At 31.3% G+C, this 12,668-nt stretch overlaps 1 protein-coding gene across 1 annotated transcript; it reads left to right on the top strand.

The window, feature by feature from the left end:
- Positions 1-6,096: 6,096 nt before the first annotated feature.
- LOC143595307 (putative WRKY transcription factor 48) lies at positions 6,097-7,643 on the top strand. Its single transcript, XM_077074350.1, has 3 exons — positions 6,097-6,632; positions 7,002-7,145; positions 7,256-7,643. The coding sequence occupies exons 1-3, from the start codon at positions 6,388-6,390 to the stop codon at positions 7,641-7,643; spliced, it is 777 nt and encodes a 258-aa protein (XP_076930465.1). The 5' UTR covers positions 6,097-6,387.
- The last annotated feature ends 5,025 nt before the right edge of the window (positions 7,644-12,668 follow it).

Below are 12,668 nucleotides of genomic sequence, written 5' to 3'. Positions count from 1 at the left end.
TCTGCCGGCTACGATAAAGAAATTAATTATGGGGGTTTGGTTCGCGAGGTGAAGAAGAAGATATAGGCTTGTTTAATTGGGTTATAATGTTATTTAGATGGCACCAACTTGATTTAGCAAATGACGGTTTTGTAAGAATATCAAATCGTATATTACTGATCATACTTTCCTAATCAGTTGGGTCAGTTAGGCCGATTATGGTAATGATATTAATATAAACAGATCAATTCTATATTAGATGCGAGAATTAAGGTTCAAGAAACGTATACGGGTTGAGAGTTTCATTCAAAACGGGTATATGGGTAAGGGTTGGATCTGGATAATGGGTTTGATTATTAGATATTATAATCTTTTGAAAATGTTGCAGTTTGGTCCCTGAAATTCTAAGATGGAAACAAATTAAAGTAAAACTAAAGTCTAGGGTGTAAAATGAGTATATATCAAAGTTATATTCGATAATTAATTAAATATAATAACGATAATAATAGAAAATAATATTAGCTCGATACCAGAAATGTGTTGTTGATTGAAATTTACCCGAAAAACGAAAACGGGTCGGGTAATATGTAAATGAAAAATCCGAGTTGTTACAGTCTCCCCTACTTTTGAGAATTTCGTCCTGAAATTAAAGAATACTATAACAATACCATTAAATTTTGAGAAAAAAAATATAATTTATTTATTTATTATTTTTTTTAATCGTAATACAGAGCTTTAAATAGTCAAAACAACGCTTCAAATGAAAATCCGATAAGGACACTTATATATAAGATTTACCAGCGGCGTATCCACCATGTCCTGATCATCTCTACATTTGTAACGTTATCCCAACTACTTTCGATCCTTTATTATGACACACAATTGTACGCATTATGATTTCCATGCGAGGATTTCGATAATTATGTAGGCCTCCATAATTACTTAGATCGTCGGATGGTCCACATAACTCGTCTTATTATCTGGGTTACAAAACATCTGAAAGACATGTTTTTTTTTAGAGAAAACAAGAATTTAAATATATTTTAGTTACAAATAGAAGATAGTCACTGCGTAAAATATTGCTAAAAATGAATTGAATCCCTGAGTTGATTTAATAAAATATTAAAACTTTTAAAAACGTCTTTTGGTAAAAGTTATAAATCATGGAAGTTTGAAAAGAAAAGGATTTTTTTAGGGGTGAAACGAGTTGGGATAAATGAGAATAGGAGACAAAACTAGGAGTACGGTAAGATAGATTTTACTGTATGAGCACACCCACTTAAAATTAATAAGTTATTAGAATCTAAATTGTTTAAATCCAAAAATCGAGTAAAGATTTGTTATATTGAACGATTGAAAAAGATAAAATATGTTTAGATAAAAAAATTACTAAAACATCTTCTTTGATAAACCTAGTTACGATTTATCTGCTTTAAAATAACTTGGTTAATTAGATCTATAAAATTTAAATAATTGAAGTCGATTGAATTGAAATATTTTGATTAGGTTGCAAAGTAGGGTTTAATAGAATAAGTTAAGAAATTTTTAGCTTGATGAACATGATTGAATTGAGAACACACATGGCGTAGGTAAGTAGGATTTTCATAGTTGTAGCAATACAAGTAGCAGGGTATAAAATTTGAGAAAAACGTCGTAGCATGGGTTTTAAAATTAGACGGTATAGACTGTTACGAAACGTCTTATGGTAAGTGGCAAGTGTTACAAGATAACCAACCGATTATATTAGGTATAATACGATGTGAGGATTGAATTGAATAGTGATAGTGGCAAGTGAAGCATAACGATTGAATTTTGACGTAAAGTTTCTTGTTTGAGGCGCTATGATTTGGCTGAGATTGATTGTTAATTTGATTAATGGCATATAATTGATAATAGGACTTGCGTTTGTTGTTGTTGTTGTTATGATAATGAGCAAGGGTAAATGAGTCAAAATGACCAACAATTAGTTTAATGAGCAAGATTTAGTTGATCGTGTCTATGTTTTGGAAATTGAGTTTATATTTTAGAGATCGCATGAGCTATCTGCTTGACTAAAATGTGGCCATGAGGCGGTTATAGAAATAAAGGACTAATGTGGTTTAATGTTGACAAAACATTCTATGATTAATAAAGATGTGATTTAATAAGAAGATTTGATAGTTGTGCAGATTTCATGAGTTATTAAGAAAATGAATTTAAAATATGTTAAGCTAGTGTTTATTCATAACTTAAGGATAAGTTAGAATCTAAATTGAAGATCAATGAGTTAATTTGATGAGTGAATGAGTTTTAACAAAGTTTAATATGTTTTCACAAATTAAAAAAAATTGAAGTTGAATGCTTGAAATATGCTTAATAAGTTATATATGTGATATCATGAGTATAAGAAAGCCATATGATTATTAAATTGTGCGATAATATTTAAATTCATTGAGGTATTGATATTATAATAATGTGATAAGATGAATAGGTGAAACCGATTTCAATGAGTGTAAATTGTTTTGATTGGCTCGTGATAACCGATCTTGCTAAATGAAGAATTTGTATCCGATCAGGAGAACAAAAACGTTTTAAGTGTATGAATAGACCGAATCAATAAATCTTGATTAAAAATGATTTAATAAGTAAGAAATTGATTAATTGCATAATTGAATAATAGAATAATTGAGTAATTAAATCGAATCATAAAGTGTTTCATATAAAATCAAGTAAACAAACAAATAAACAATAACGAATGTTCTTCGATGTGTTGGGTTTCCGATGAGCTTTCCATGGCATTTTGTTTCCCAACTTATTAGCATACCAAAACCAAAACAAATGTGTGAGTTGGCCTCCCATGAGCATTACATGGCAATTTGAATGACCCAACTTAATTAACGAATTTAACGAATCAATTAAGTTTGTCGGCCCATGAGCGTTACATGGCGATTTGACTGACCAAACTAAATAACGAATAAACGAACTCGAGCATAAGTAGTTGAAACATCTTGTGTATCACCACAGATGATAATGTTCCAACAAAATATCGCAAATATAACGAATTGTGCAAATGTACAGTTGGCGTGTCCATGGCGTCCCATGGGTTTTACACCCGACTAGACATTTTAAAAACAATAAAACACAATAATGGGTGTAACCGTTTAGCCATTTACGTTAAACGCTTAAAGTGTCGGTCGCATGACAATTCCCACAATGGCGGGGGATCTTGTCATACTCCCTGGTTTTAAGTGAAAAAGAGCAAAAACAAAGCTAGGAAATTCTCAAGAAAATTTTCGACAATAATAGGCAATCTAATAAAATTCAATAGAATTTTTTTTTAAGTTTGAGGCATAGCCTTGAAATTATAAAAAAAATATTTTTAGGATGAGACATAGTCTCGGAGCAATAAAATATTTTGAGAGTGAAGCATAGCTTCGGAGTTGTGTGTGTGTGTGCATGACAATAAATAAACAACTAATTAAACAGTTAAATAAGTGTTTAATCTAGCAAGTAATTACGTAAGCTGTAACAAATAGAACACATCAGGTAAACAAATAAGCACGTATGGAGTTCCTAAGCATGTTACTAAGGCACCACTAACGACCTATCTTAAACATTCGGCTTTGATACCACCTGTAACATCCGGCCCCTCGCACCACCAATATTGTCTTCTCTGCCCACAAAGAGCTCACGGATTTGTTTTTGGTTTCCCAAAACGCGTTGGTGATTAAAGAGACAGGACATTTACTTATGAACCAAGGATCTCTCTTGTCCACGGCCGATGTGGAATAGCCTAAAAGTGAGACGATGTTGTGTTTATCAAGGGTGTTATAGTATACATCAATTAACTTCTGTAACAATCAATGTATCAACCTATAATTATAACTTATGAGGCCTCATATCTTGAAATCATTGTAATATATACTTGAACGTAAATCTTTACGTGAGCACTTAACGACAAGTTTTCTTAATTATAATTTTAAAATGATAAAAAGAAAAAACACAACTTAAGTGCCAACTTAAATTAATATATTAAAAACTTAAACTAATAATAATAAAGTAATAAAATTTCAACAGAGAAATCTTAAAAATACTAACTTATAATTAATTTGAAAAAAAATTAACCTAAAACTCTAGAAGTACAATAGTATAATAATAGTCATCGTAAATATCAATGGAAAGAAATATTATTAAATAATAAAGTAACATTCTTTTACTTGTCCCCGTCTTCTTCTTATCTAATATAGCCATTTCCGGAAAATACCTCCGGCGAAGATAAATTTTCTTATCTCAATACTTTAAATACTCCCTTGTTCAGCCGTTGACTTTCGACGGTGGGCACTGATCGATTGTTGATGGTGGGCATTGACCGATTGTTGGCTGATCACATACTAATACGTACACGCAAACACGACACTATGACCAGCGGACGGTGGGCACCGGCCCACCATCACTAAGCATTAAAGCCGCCCCTGCTCATAGGGTTTTCAAGTTTGGGTTTTTTTCAGGTTTCAAGGATCCGAAAAAACATTTTTCTTAAAGCCACAATGCTGAAACTAAAGTAACATAATCATCTTAACTCTCATAACGTAAATAACAAAATAATAAGCCAACAAAATAAAAAAAAAATACAAAATTCAATAAATTCGAACATAATAATTTTCAGTCTCCATGGCCGGTCATTCATTTCCTTCCATTTCTAATGCTCTATTAATAAAAAAAGGTCAAACAAAATAAGTATTAAAATTGTTAGATATAAAATGAACAAGCATTAAAAAGATTTAATAAAACAAATTGTCGATATAGTCATATAGCTATACCTAGTATCTAACTTTTTGACAACAAAAAAAGCATGATATTGCGATTTTTATAATTTACGACGTAACTTTTCGTTGTTACATGTCGACATGCAATACGTAGCCGCCACTGCCTTCATGAACTGCCGCCGCCTTCTTGTTCATTTTACAATTTTAATGTTTGGATTCTATTTTCCGGATGCTATAGCATATACAAGTTTCGTATCAAAACGGGTTTGAAGCTAGCCAATGCCGACAAATGTTAACTCGTTTTGAATTTAATGCACATGAAGCATTAGTAAGTGAAACCCGAAACCCGTTTACACATAACCGCTTTGTGGTCGACGGCTGCATGTGAATGCGTTGACTAGAAAAGTAAACATCGATCATATATATCCATCCGGTCAAATCAAGCTCCCGTGAGCGATGCTTCCAAACCTAAGCCGCTTTCCGTTACCCACCTTCACACTTTTAATATACTCAAAATGTTTTCGACACTGCTTTATTATTATTATCATTTTTTTTTGCTTTTCCCAAATTTGTAACACTTGAAATACATTTTTTTTGGGTACAGTAATCTAATCTACTTTTAATATATTACACCAATATAATGACGAAACTCGAACACTCGATCTTTTAAATATAAAATATCTTATAATATACCAAGATATTATTGAACCAATATGCTTTTGTAGTAAATACATTTCGTACCCAATCTTTTATACATAACCGTTTGCTACTAATCATATGCATATGTGTAGTCACTTCTGCAATTACTTTAGCTTAACTAGGTTGCGAAGCGGAACGACGTGAATTCAAACGATATTGGTTAAGTTTGTTTCGGCACCGACCCTAAATGAAAAAATAAATTTGAACGCACAAAGCATTATCGAAACACGTACAACTTATAATCAAAGTGACACGAATTTGGTCGTATCAGTGTTTAGTACAATACCAAAACTAAATCCAAAAAAATTACTAGTATACGCTCATAATAGTAACGACAGTACGGCACTAAGGAAAGCTTATGATTCAAAAAAGTGCAAGTGTGACAACCACCTTTAAACTTATAAAGTAAAACATACATACAAGGGCCTCACCTAAGCCACACACAAATAATAATAATAATAATAATAATAATAATAATAATAATAATAATTATAATAATAATAATAATAAACCATCTTCTCATTATAGATCATAAGGAAAACCGTTTTTTTTTTAATATTTATAGTATAACTAAAAAAGAATATTTTTGTGACGTAAATAGTTTGCATTTGACTTTGACACATTTAGTATTTTTAAATTTGAAACAAAACAAACTTTAAGTGGTCATACGTACGCATTCATGAAGTAACTACTAACTAATTAATAATCAATCGCAATTACCTCCTCTAGTTTGGTAATTGATGAAACAAACTTTTAGAAAACCTTTTAGCATAAAGTGATGCCAAATTAAGTAAAAAGTTATCATTCATTGACTTCCTAGTGGGACGTTTACTTCATCCCTATATATATATTCACACTATAAACTCCAATGCTCCATCTACACTATTCAAAGCCTACAAATAAAGAATCAAAGAGTTTGGAGGACACTTGTGGAAGTGAAGAAAAACAAAGAAACTGAATCTTGATGTCGAATATAGCGATGTACGATGATGGACGTTTTTTTGATGAAGAGCATATGGACATGCTGGCCTTTGAGGATTACGCGGGTGCTTCGTTTTCTGATTTGCTTCAGCGACCTTCTTCCACCATGTTGGAGACATCGGAGGTGGTTACGAATTCTTCACCCATATCGGCTTCTTCAAATGAACCAGAGAATGACTTTAATCACCTAAAATCAGATGATGATCAACAAAATACTACTAACAAACAGTAAGATAAAAATTCAAAACTCTCTATTATTACTTATTATTATTTTATTTTTAAATTTATGATATCTATAGTCACCCAAGTATGTTTTGGTTTACACATGGAGTGTATTGGTTGGTTGCATGTGATGTGTATTTGTTTTATTGGATCTTTGAATATTACTTCTTATTATATAAAAATACCACCTTTCACACTTATTCACACTCATACAAATCGTTCATCAATTTAATCACCTCTCACTTTTAATTTCTTTTACACCTGTTTTAACTAAAACTCAAACATTAATCTACTAATAATAATATTATTTTGACAATATAACTTAGTTTGTAAACAATGAAATTTTTGTTTAATATGTGAATATTATTTATGTAGGTTGAAGGCCAAAAAGAAAAACCCAAAAAACCAAAAGGAACCAAGATTTGCATTCGTGACAAAGACCGAAGTTGATCACTTGGATGATGGCTATAGATGGAGAAAATACGGCCAAAAAGCCGTAAAAAACAGTCCTTTTCCTAGGTACGTACATCATCTCCATGTTTTAAGAAATCTTAATAATTCATTAAGAGTTAATTAATTGTTCATACAAATATAATATTTGCTTTAATACACATGTTATTTGATTATAGGAGTTACTATAGATGCACTAGTGCATCATGTAGAGTGAAGAAGAGGATTGAAAGATCATCAGAAAATCCATGGATGGTTGTCACAACTTATGAAGGCACTCATACACACCCATGTCCCATCAACCCTACTTATGGCGGTGGCGGTGGCGGTGGCGGTGGCAGAGGAGGTTTTCTCTTATCTCAAAGTCACTACCAACAACCCTTTTTCCCCAACCATACTGATTCTCTAAGTTTTAACACCACCAATGTTGTTCCATCATCGGACTCACATAATTACTTTCAAGAAGGACAATATCACCCTTCTTCTTTGCTTAGAGATCATGGACTTCTGCAAGATATGTTATCCTTCCAAGTCAGCAAAGAGGAGGCTAAAGAGCAAATTAGTTGAGGGTAATTCAGGAAACGGTTTCTTTGTAGGACGGTTGGGGGTACTTTAAAGCTATTATGAAGGCGTTGTTCAATTTGTTTTTGGTTTCTTTTATGTAGTTGTAAAATAATAATAATAAGTCAATATTTCTATATGTTGACTGTTGCTATTTAAAGTTATTATTACCCCCATCCATTTTTACTAAATATACCTTCTCTCTTAGGTTTTACATTAATACAATTTAGACTTTTTTATTGTTTTTTTATCATTTTGTTATCTTTTATTATCATTATTATTTTTATAAAAGCATTTTTATTCTATTTTTATTTAACAACTTTTTTTTTCTATTTATCTTTTTATGTATATTTAAAAGCCTATAATAAAAACATATTTTTTTCTTACTTAGAAAATCTTGTTTTTCTTATCTAATAAACATTGTTTTTCTTGTTTTAAAAATTGTTTTTTTTCCTATACTTGTTTTAATCTTTTTGAAGAGCGTTCTTTTATATTAAGAGAGTTTACATTCTTTTATAAAAAATCATATTAGTTTTTATAAATAAAAAGGTTAAATAACATATAATTTGATAAACAAATTTGGTTTTTTTCTCAAGTAACATTAACTCATGTATCTAAACCTAACAAAAAAAATCAAATTGTTTTGAATAAATTTTATAAAAAAAAACAAAAAAGAAAAAGAAACCTAGCTAGAGAAAACATATAAAACTTTTTAATACATGTAAAAAAATAAATAAACTTTTAATAAGATCTTAATAAAATAAAATAATAAAATTAATAACAAAAATATATAAAAAAAATTGTAAAACAAAAATAAAAACTTAATAGTTTTTTATTTGATATTTTAAGAGAATTATAAAATAAAATAAGAGGGACTATAATGTCAATTACAAATGTTAAGGGGAAATGAAAGTTCAGAGAGGGTGTATGGTTAGTAAGGGAGGAGGGTACGTCTAGCCTGACCATTTGTTTATCCTACACTTGTTTCTTGCTTTTTTTAGATATTTAATTGGTATATTGCCATATAATTTCCGACTGTGGGTGAGTATTAAAGAGAATGCAATAATTATGATTTTTTGATACACAATCACCAATTCACCATAACTAGAAAATGTGATTTGCAATAATTATGGTACTTTTAAGGTAATTTGCTAAAATTGCTTATATTTTCGAAGTGAAGTACATTAAAGTTACAATAGTTAGAAAAAACTAAAATTATTTCAATTTGATTGATAATACAAATGCAGGAAGGAAAAAGTTTTGTTTGTTTGCGATATATTAAATAACGTTTTCTTTAAAATATATAAGTAAATGAATTTTCTATTAAAAGTAACAAAAGTACAAAAAAACATGTATTTTTCATAGAAGCGTTATTATTATATAAAAAAAGTCAAATGTATGTGTTGAAAACTAATCTGGTAAATTATTTTTTTCAAGTAGGTGTACCTATTTAGTAAATAAGTTTGCAAGGATTAACACTAAATGAAGAAAAAAAAATCATATAATACAATACGTCATTGTGTTTTAGAAGAGAGAGAGTTACATTTTAGATTTTCAAAATGACAAAAGACGTCTTTTATGTTTAATCGTTTTTTCAGTGGACGTCCTTTAACAAAATAAATAATAGAAAACATTCTTTAAACTTAAAAACTATATCACATATCACAATAGGGAGAATTGCCTAAACACACACACACATATATATAGAGAGAGAGAGGGAGAGGGATGACCGTCGTTCAAGTCAATCAAAAACCTAATTAAACTACATCGATAGGATAAATAAGGTATCTTATCCACCGGGAGTATGTGGTCAATGTGATTCGTGTACAAATTTAATATTATGAAGTAACTGATTTTTACTGCTGATCACAGAAGCGAATAAAGTGGATTTATGGAACCACGCAAGTAAGCAAATAAACGAGTTTCAAGCAATTAACAAAGCAAATCACACCCGGGAATTCAAGTAAGCAACCTACAGTAATCTCATGCAACCTAACAGATAAATTATTAATGATTAACTACATGCTGGTCAATCAGACAAAACCTTAGACATCAACAATCACTTTACACACGGCACTGGTTATCAAACAGTCCTTGCCAGTGTGACTCATTTAAGGGCAATCGTATGTTTTATCGTATTCAATCTAGTCAAACAGTCATATGATCAATTATCTAGCAACTGGTAACAAATCGTTTAGACTAACGTAAACCTAAACTGATTGAACACACAAAAATACCAAACATCAATAATTATATATCAATCATCAATAATTATACACGAGTGTTCTTAATCACATGAGAAAAACTGTAAAAGTTACAAACTATACATCTCGGGTGAGATTCTAGGAGATTAGCCGAGTCGTGACATCGTTAAATCTTCAATATGGATGATATGGATCATGTGTAAGGTCTTGGCACAAGCTATGTTATTGAAATCGCCTCTTGAAGCTGCTGGAAATCGCCTATTTTCGTCCCAAAACGAGTTAGGGTTGTTTATGATGAAAAATATGATTTAAACCCTAACTCCCGTCTGACCACCCCATCGCGATACGCGATGGGGTCTTCACTGGTCCATCGCGTATCGCGATGGACCAGAAAGTCAACAGATAATTTAAATCCCATCGCGATACACGATGGGTCCTCAAGCAAGCCCATCGCGTATCGCGTGGGTCTTGTCACCAGCAAACATTATTGCTTTGTCTCGTTTCGCATGCTGGACGTCCCGGGTCTTCATTCCGTGACACAACAGGTCCAAATTGAGTAATTTAACGCCTATAACCTGAAATCCAATAATACACGTATGAAGTATCGAAGTTCCTAACATATACGATTATAAGTGAAGAATAAACGAATTAAAACATATACAAATTAACCAACCATCACATCCCCACACTTATCTTTTGCTTGTGCTCAAGCAAACTCTAAAGCAAACATCAACTCCATCATAGATATGTATGTTATCGCTATTAATACTAGTAAGGTTTAAGGTAATACCCGGTTTCCCAGACCGACACTTTCTAGATTGACATCTCACAAATAAGGTTAAATGCTATAATAAAAATAATAGAACCGCCCAGACAAGTGTACTTTTGTCACACCCCGACCAAAGACGGCGGAATATGCCGGGATGCAACGGATTGCCCAAAACACAAGACACTATTAAAGTGACAATATTTAATCAACTCATTTATTTCATAAATCATTAAATAACACATCTTGTTCATACAAACAAATTGAATACAAGTAAACAAATATATTGTTCGTTTTACTAATATCATAATAGTCTTGATAACGTTTTTCGTCAAGTTCTCGAGTCAACCAAAGTTAAACCTGTAACATTTAATAAAATAAAGTTTGTCAACACAAAGGTTGGTGAGCAATTTATTAGTTTGAGCATATGGTATATAGTAAGGAAAAGCCACAACACTCGTATACGAAACAATAAATAAAAGCTATAAACTTGGATAAAATAGTTATCGCTAAACAAGTTAGCGACACCTAGCTATAAGTGGATGCCAAATAGTCTAGGATTTTATAGTTATCGTTAATTGCATTACGTTAACGACACCTTGCCATAAGGGGTTGCCAAATGGTCTATGATTTATAGTTCCACCATCCAAAAGCGATAAACACATAGACATTTAAGCATAGAACACCAAATCGAGCAATTATTCAACTAAGGTATACAATAACATTTGTGGTTTACGACCCAAGTATAAAACATTTAGTTGAGATAATATGAAATGTCACCCCCAAAATAAAAGATAGAAAACGGGGTATGAAAGTACTCACGTTCAAGTATAAAACTTGATCGGCAAAAGATGAATAACCAGGTGGATGGAGTTTAACGGGCAAAGTCTAGGTGAAAGGAAGTCTTGAATTAAAAAGGTTGTCTTGAAGGCCTTTAAATAAAATAAATCTTGAGAAATGTAAACGATTAAAGTTTAAGGGTTAAAATGTATATATTTACGAATTTTTAATAATAACCCATTAAAAATGTAAGTTTGCTCGAAACCGGGTTAAAGTATCTAACCTTAATATTTACTCAACCTATGTTAAGCAATATGGTGGGTAAAAATGCAAGAATGCAAGTCCCTTTGGAATAAAGATACTAAAACGGGTTTTAACGAGTGTTTTGGGTTGTTGGTTCGGGTTTTAATAATTGGTCAAACCCAAAGTCAACTTTCCAAAATAATGAATGTTATGAGATAAATCAATAAAATTTAATAAGACTTAACCAAGTATATAGTTCTATTGTTTTAGAACTAATAAGGTTAGATAAACAAATTAAAATGAAAGATTAAACTAAGTTTGACTTTTAGAAGTCAAACATTCAAGAACACACTAATATAACCTTGAATCTTTGATGTTTGAGAGAGATATTGAAGTTGTAGCAGGTGTAAATGAGGGGGAAAGAGTGTGTATATATAGGGTAATGTTGGTGGTCAAATATGGGTGTTAAACACATGAAGTTTCATGCAAAAAGGATAAAAAAACAAGCACAAAACAACAAAAAAACGTTTGCTTATCTGATGCAGCTCGCGCCGCGCGATGGTCTCCCTTGCCCTGGTCGCGCAGTGCGGCGTGCCCATGGGGGGCTGTTCTAGCTCGTCTAGCGTAGTTCGTTTCGCGTCCAGAAGTTCGTTTTTGATGTATTTTGCTCGTTTTAAATGCGTTTTCGAATCCGTAAAAGAGGTTTTTCAAATTGAACAAAAGGGAATGATTTAGTAACATAAAAATCCAATATTTTATATATCATGAGTTTTGGTATAAAAAACGGGTCGATTTATAAGTATATTTAATAAAATAACGAAAACGAATCGTTCCCAAAATTGACGAATGCCACAGTATCTACTACTTTAGGAAATTTCGTCCCAAAATTAAAATAAAATTAAAGAGAAAAATATAATTGCTAACGAATATTTCTTTAATTAAAATAATTGTATGAACAATTTTTTTATAAAAGAATAATGTCAAATCCTTGCATTACTCGAAAGACGTCACAAATGGGAAACATAGAAAAAAAACATT

Source organism: Bidens hawaiensis, unplaced genomic scaffold (genome assembly GCF_021521415.1).
Source record: "Bidens hawaiensis isolate Kalapana, Puna unplaced genomic scaffold, B.hawaiensis_p1.1 tig00044890_1, whole genome shotgun sequence".
Lineage (NCBI taxonomy): Eukaryota > Viridiplantae > Streptophyta > Magnoliopsida > Asterales > Asteraceae > Bidens > Bidens hawaiensis.
This window is presented reverse-complemented; position numbering and strand designations above follow the sequence as displayed.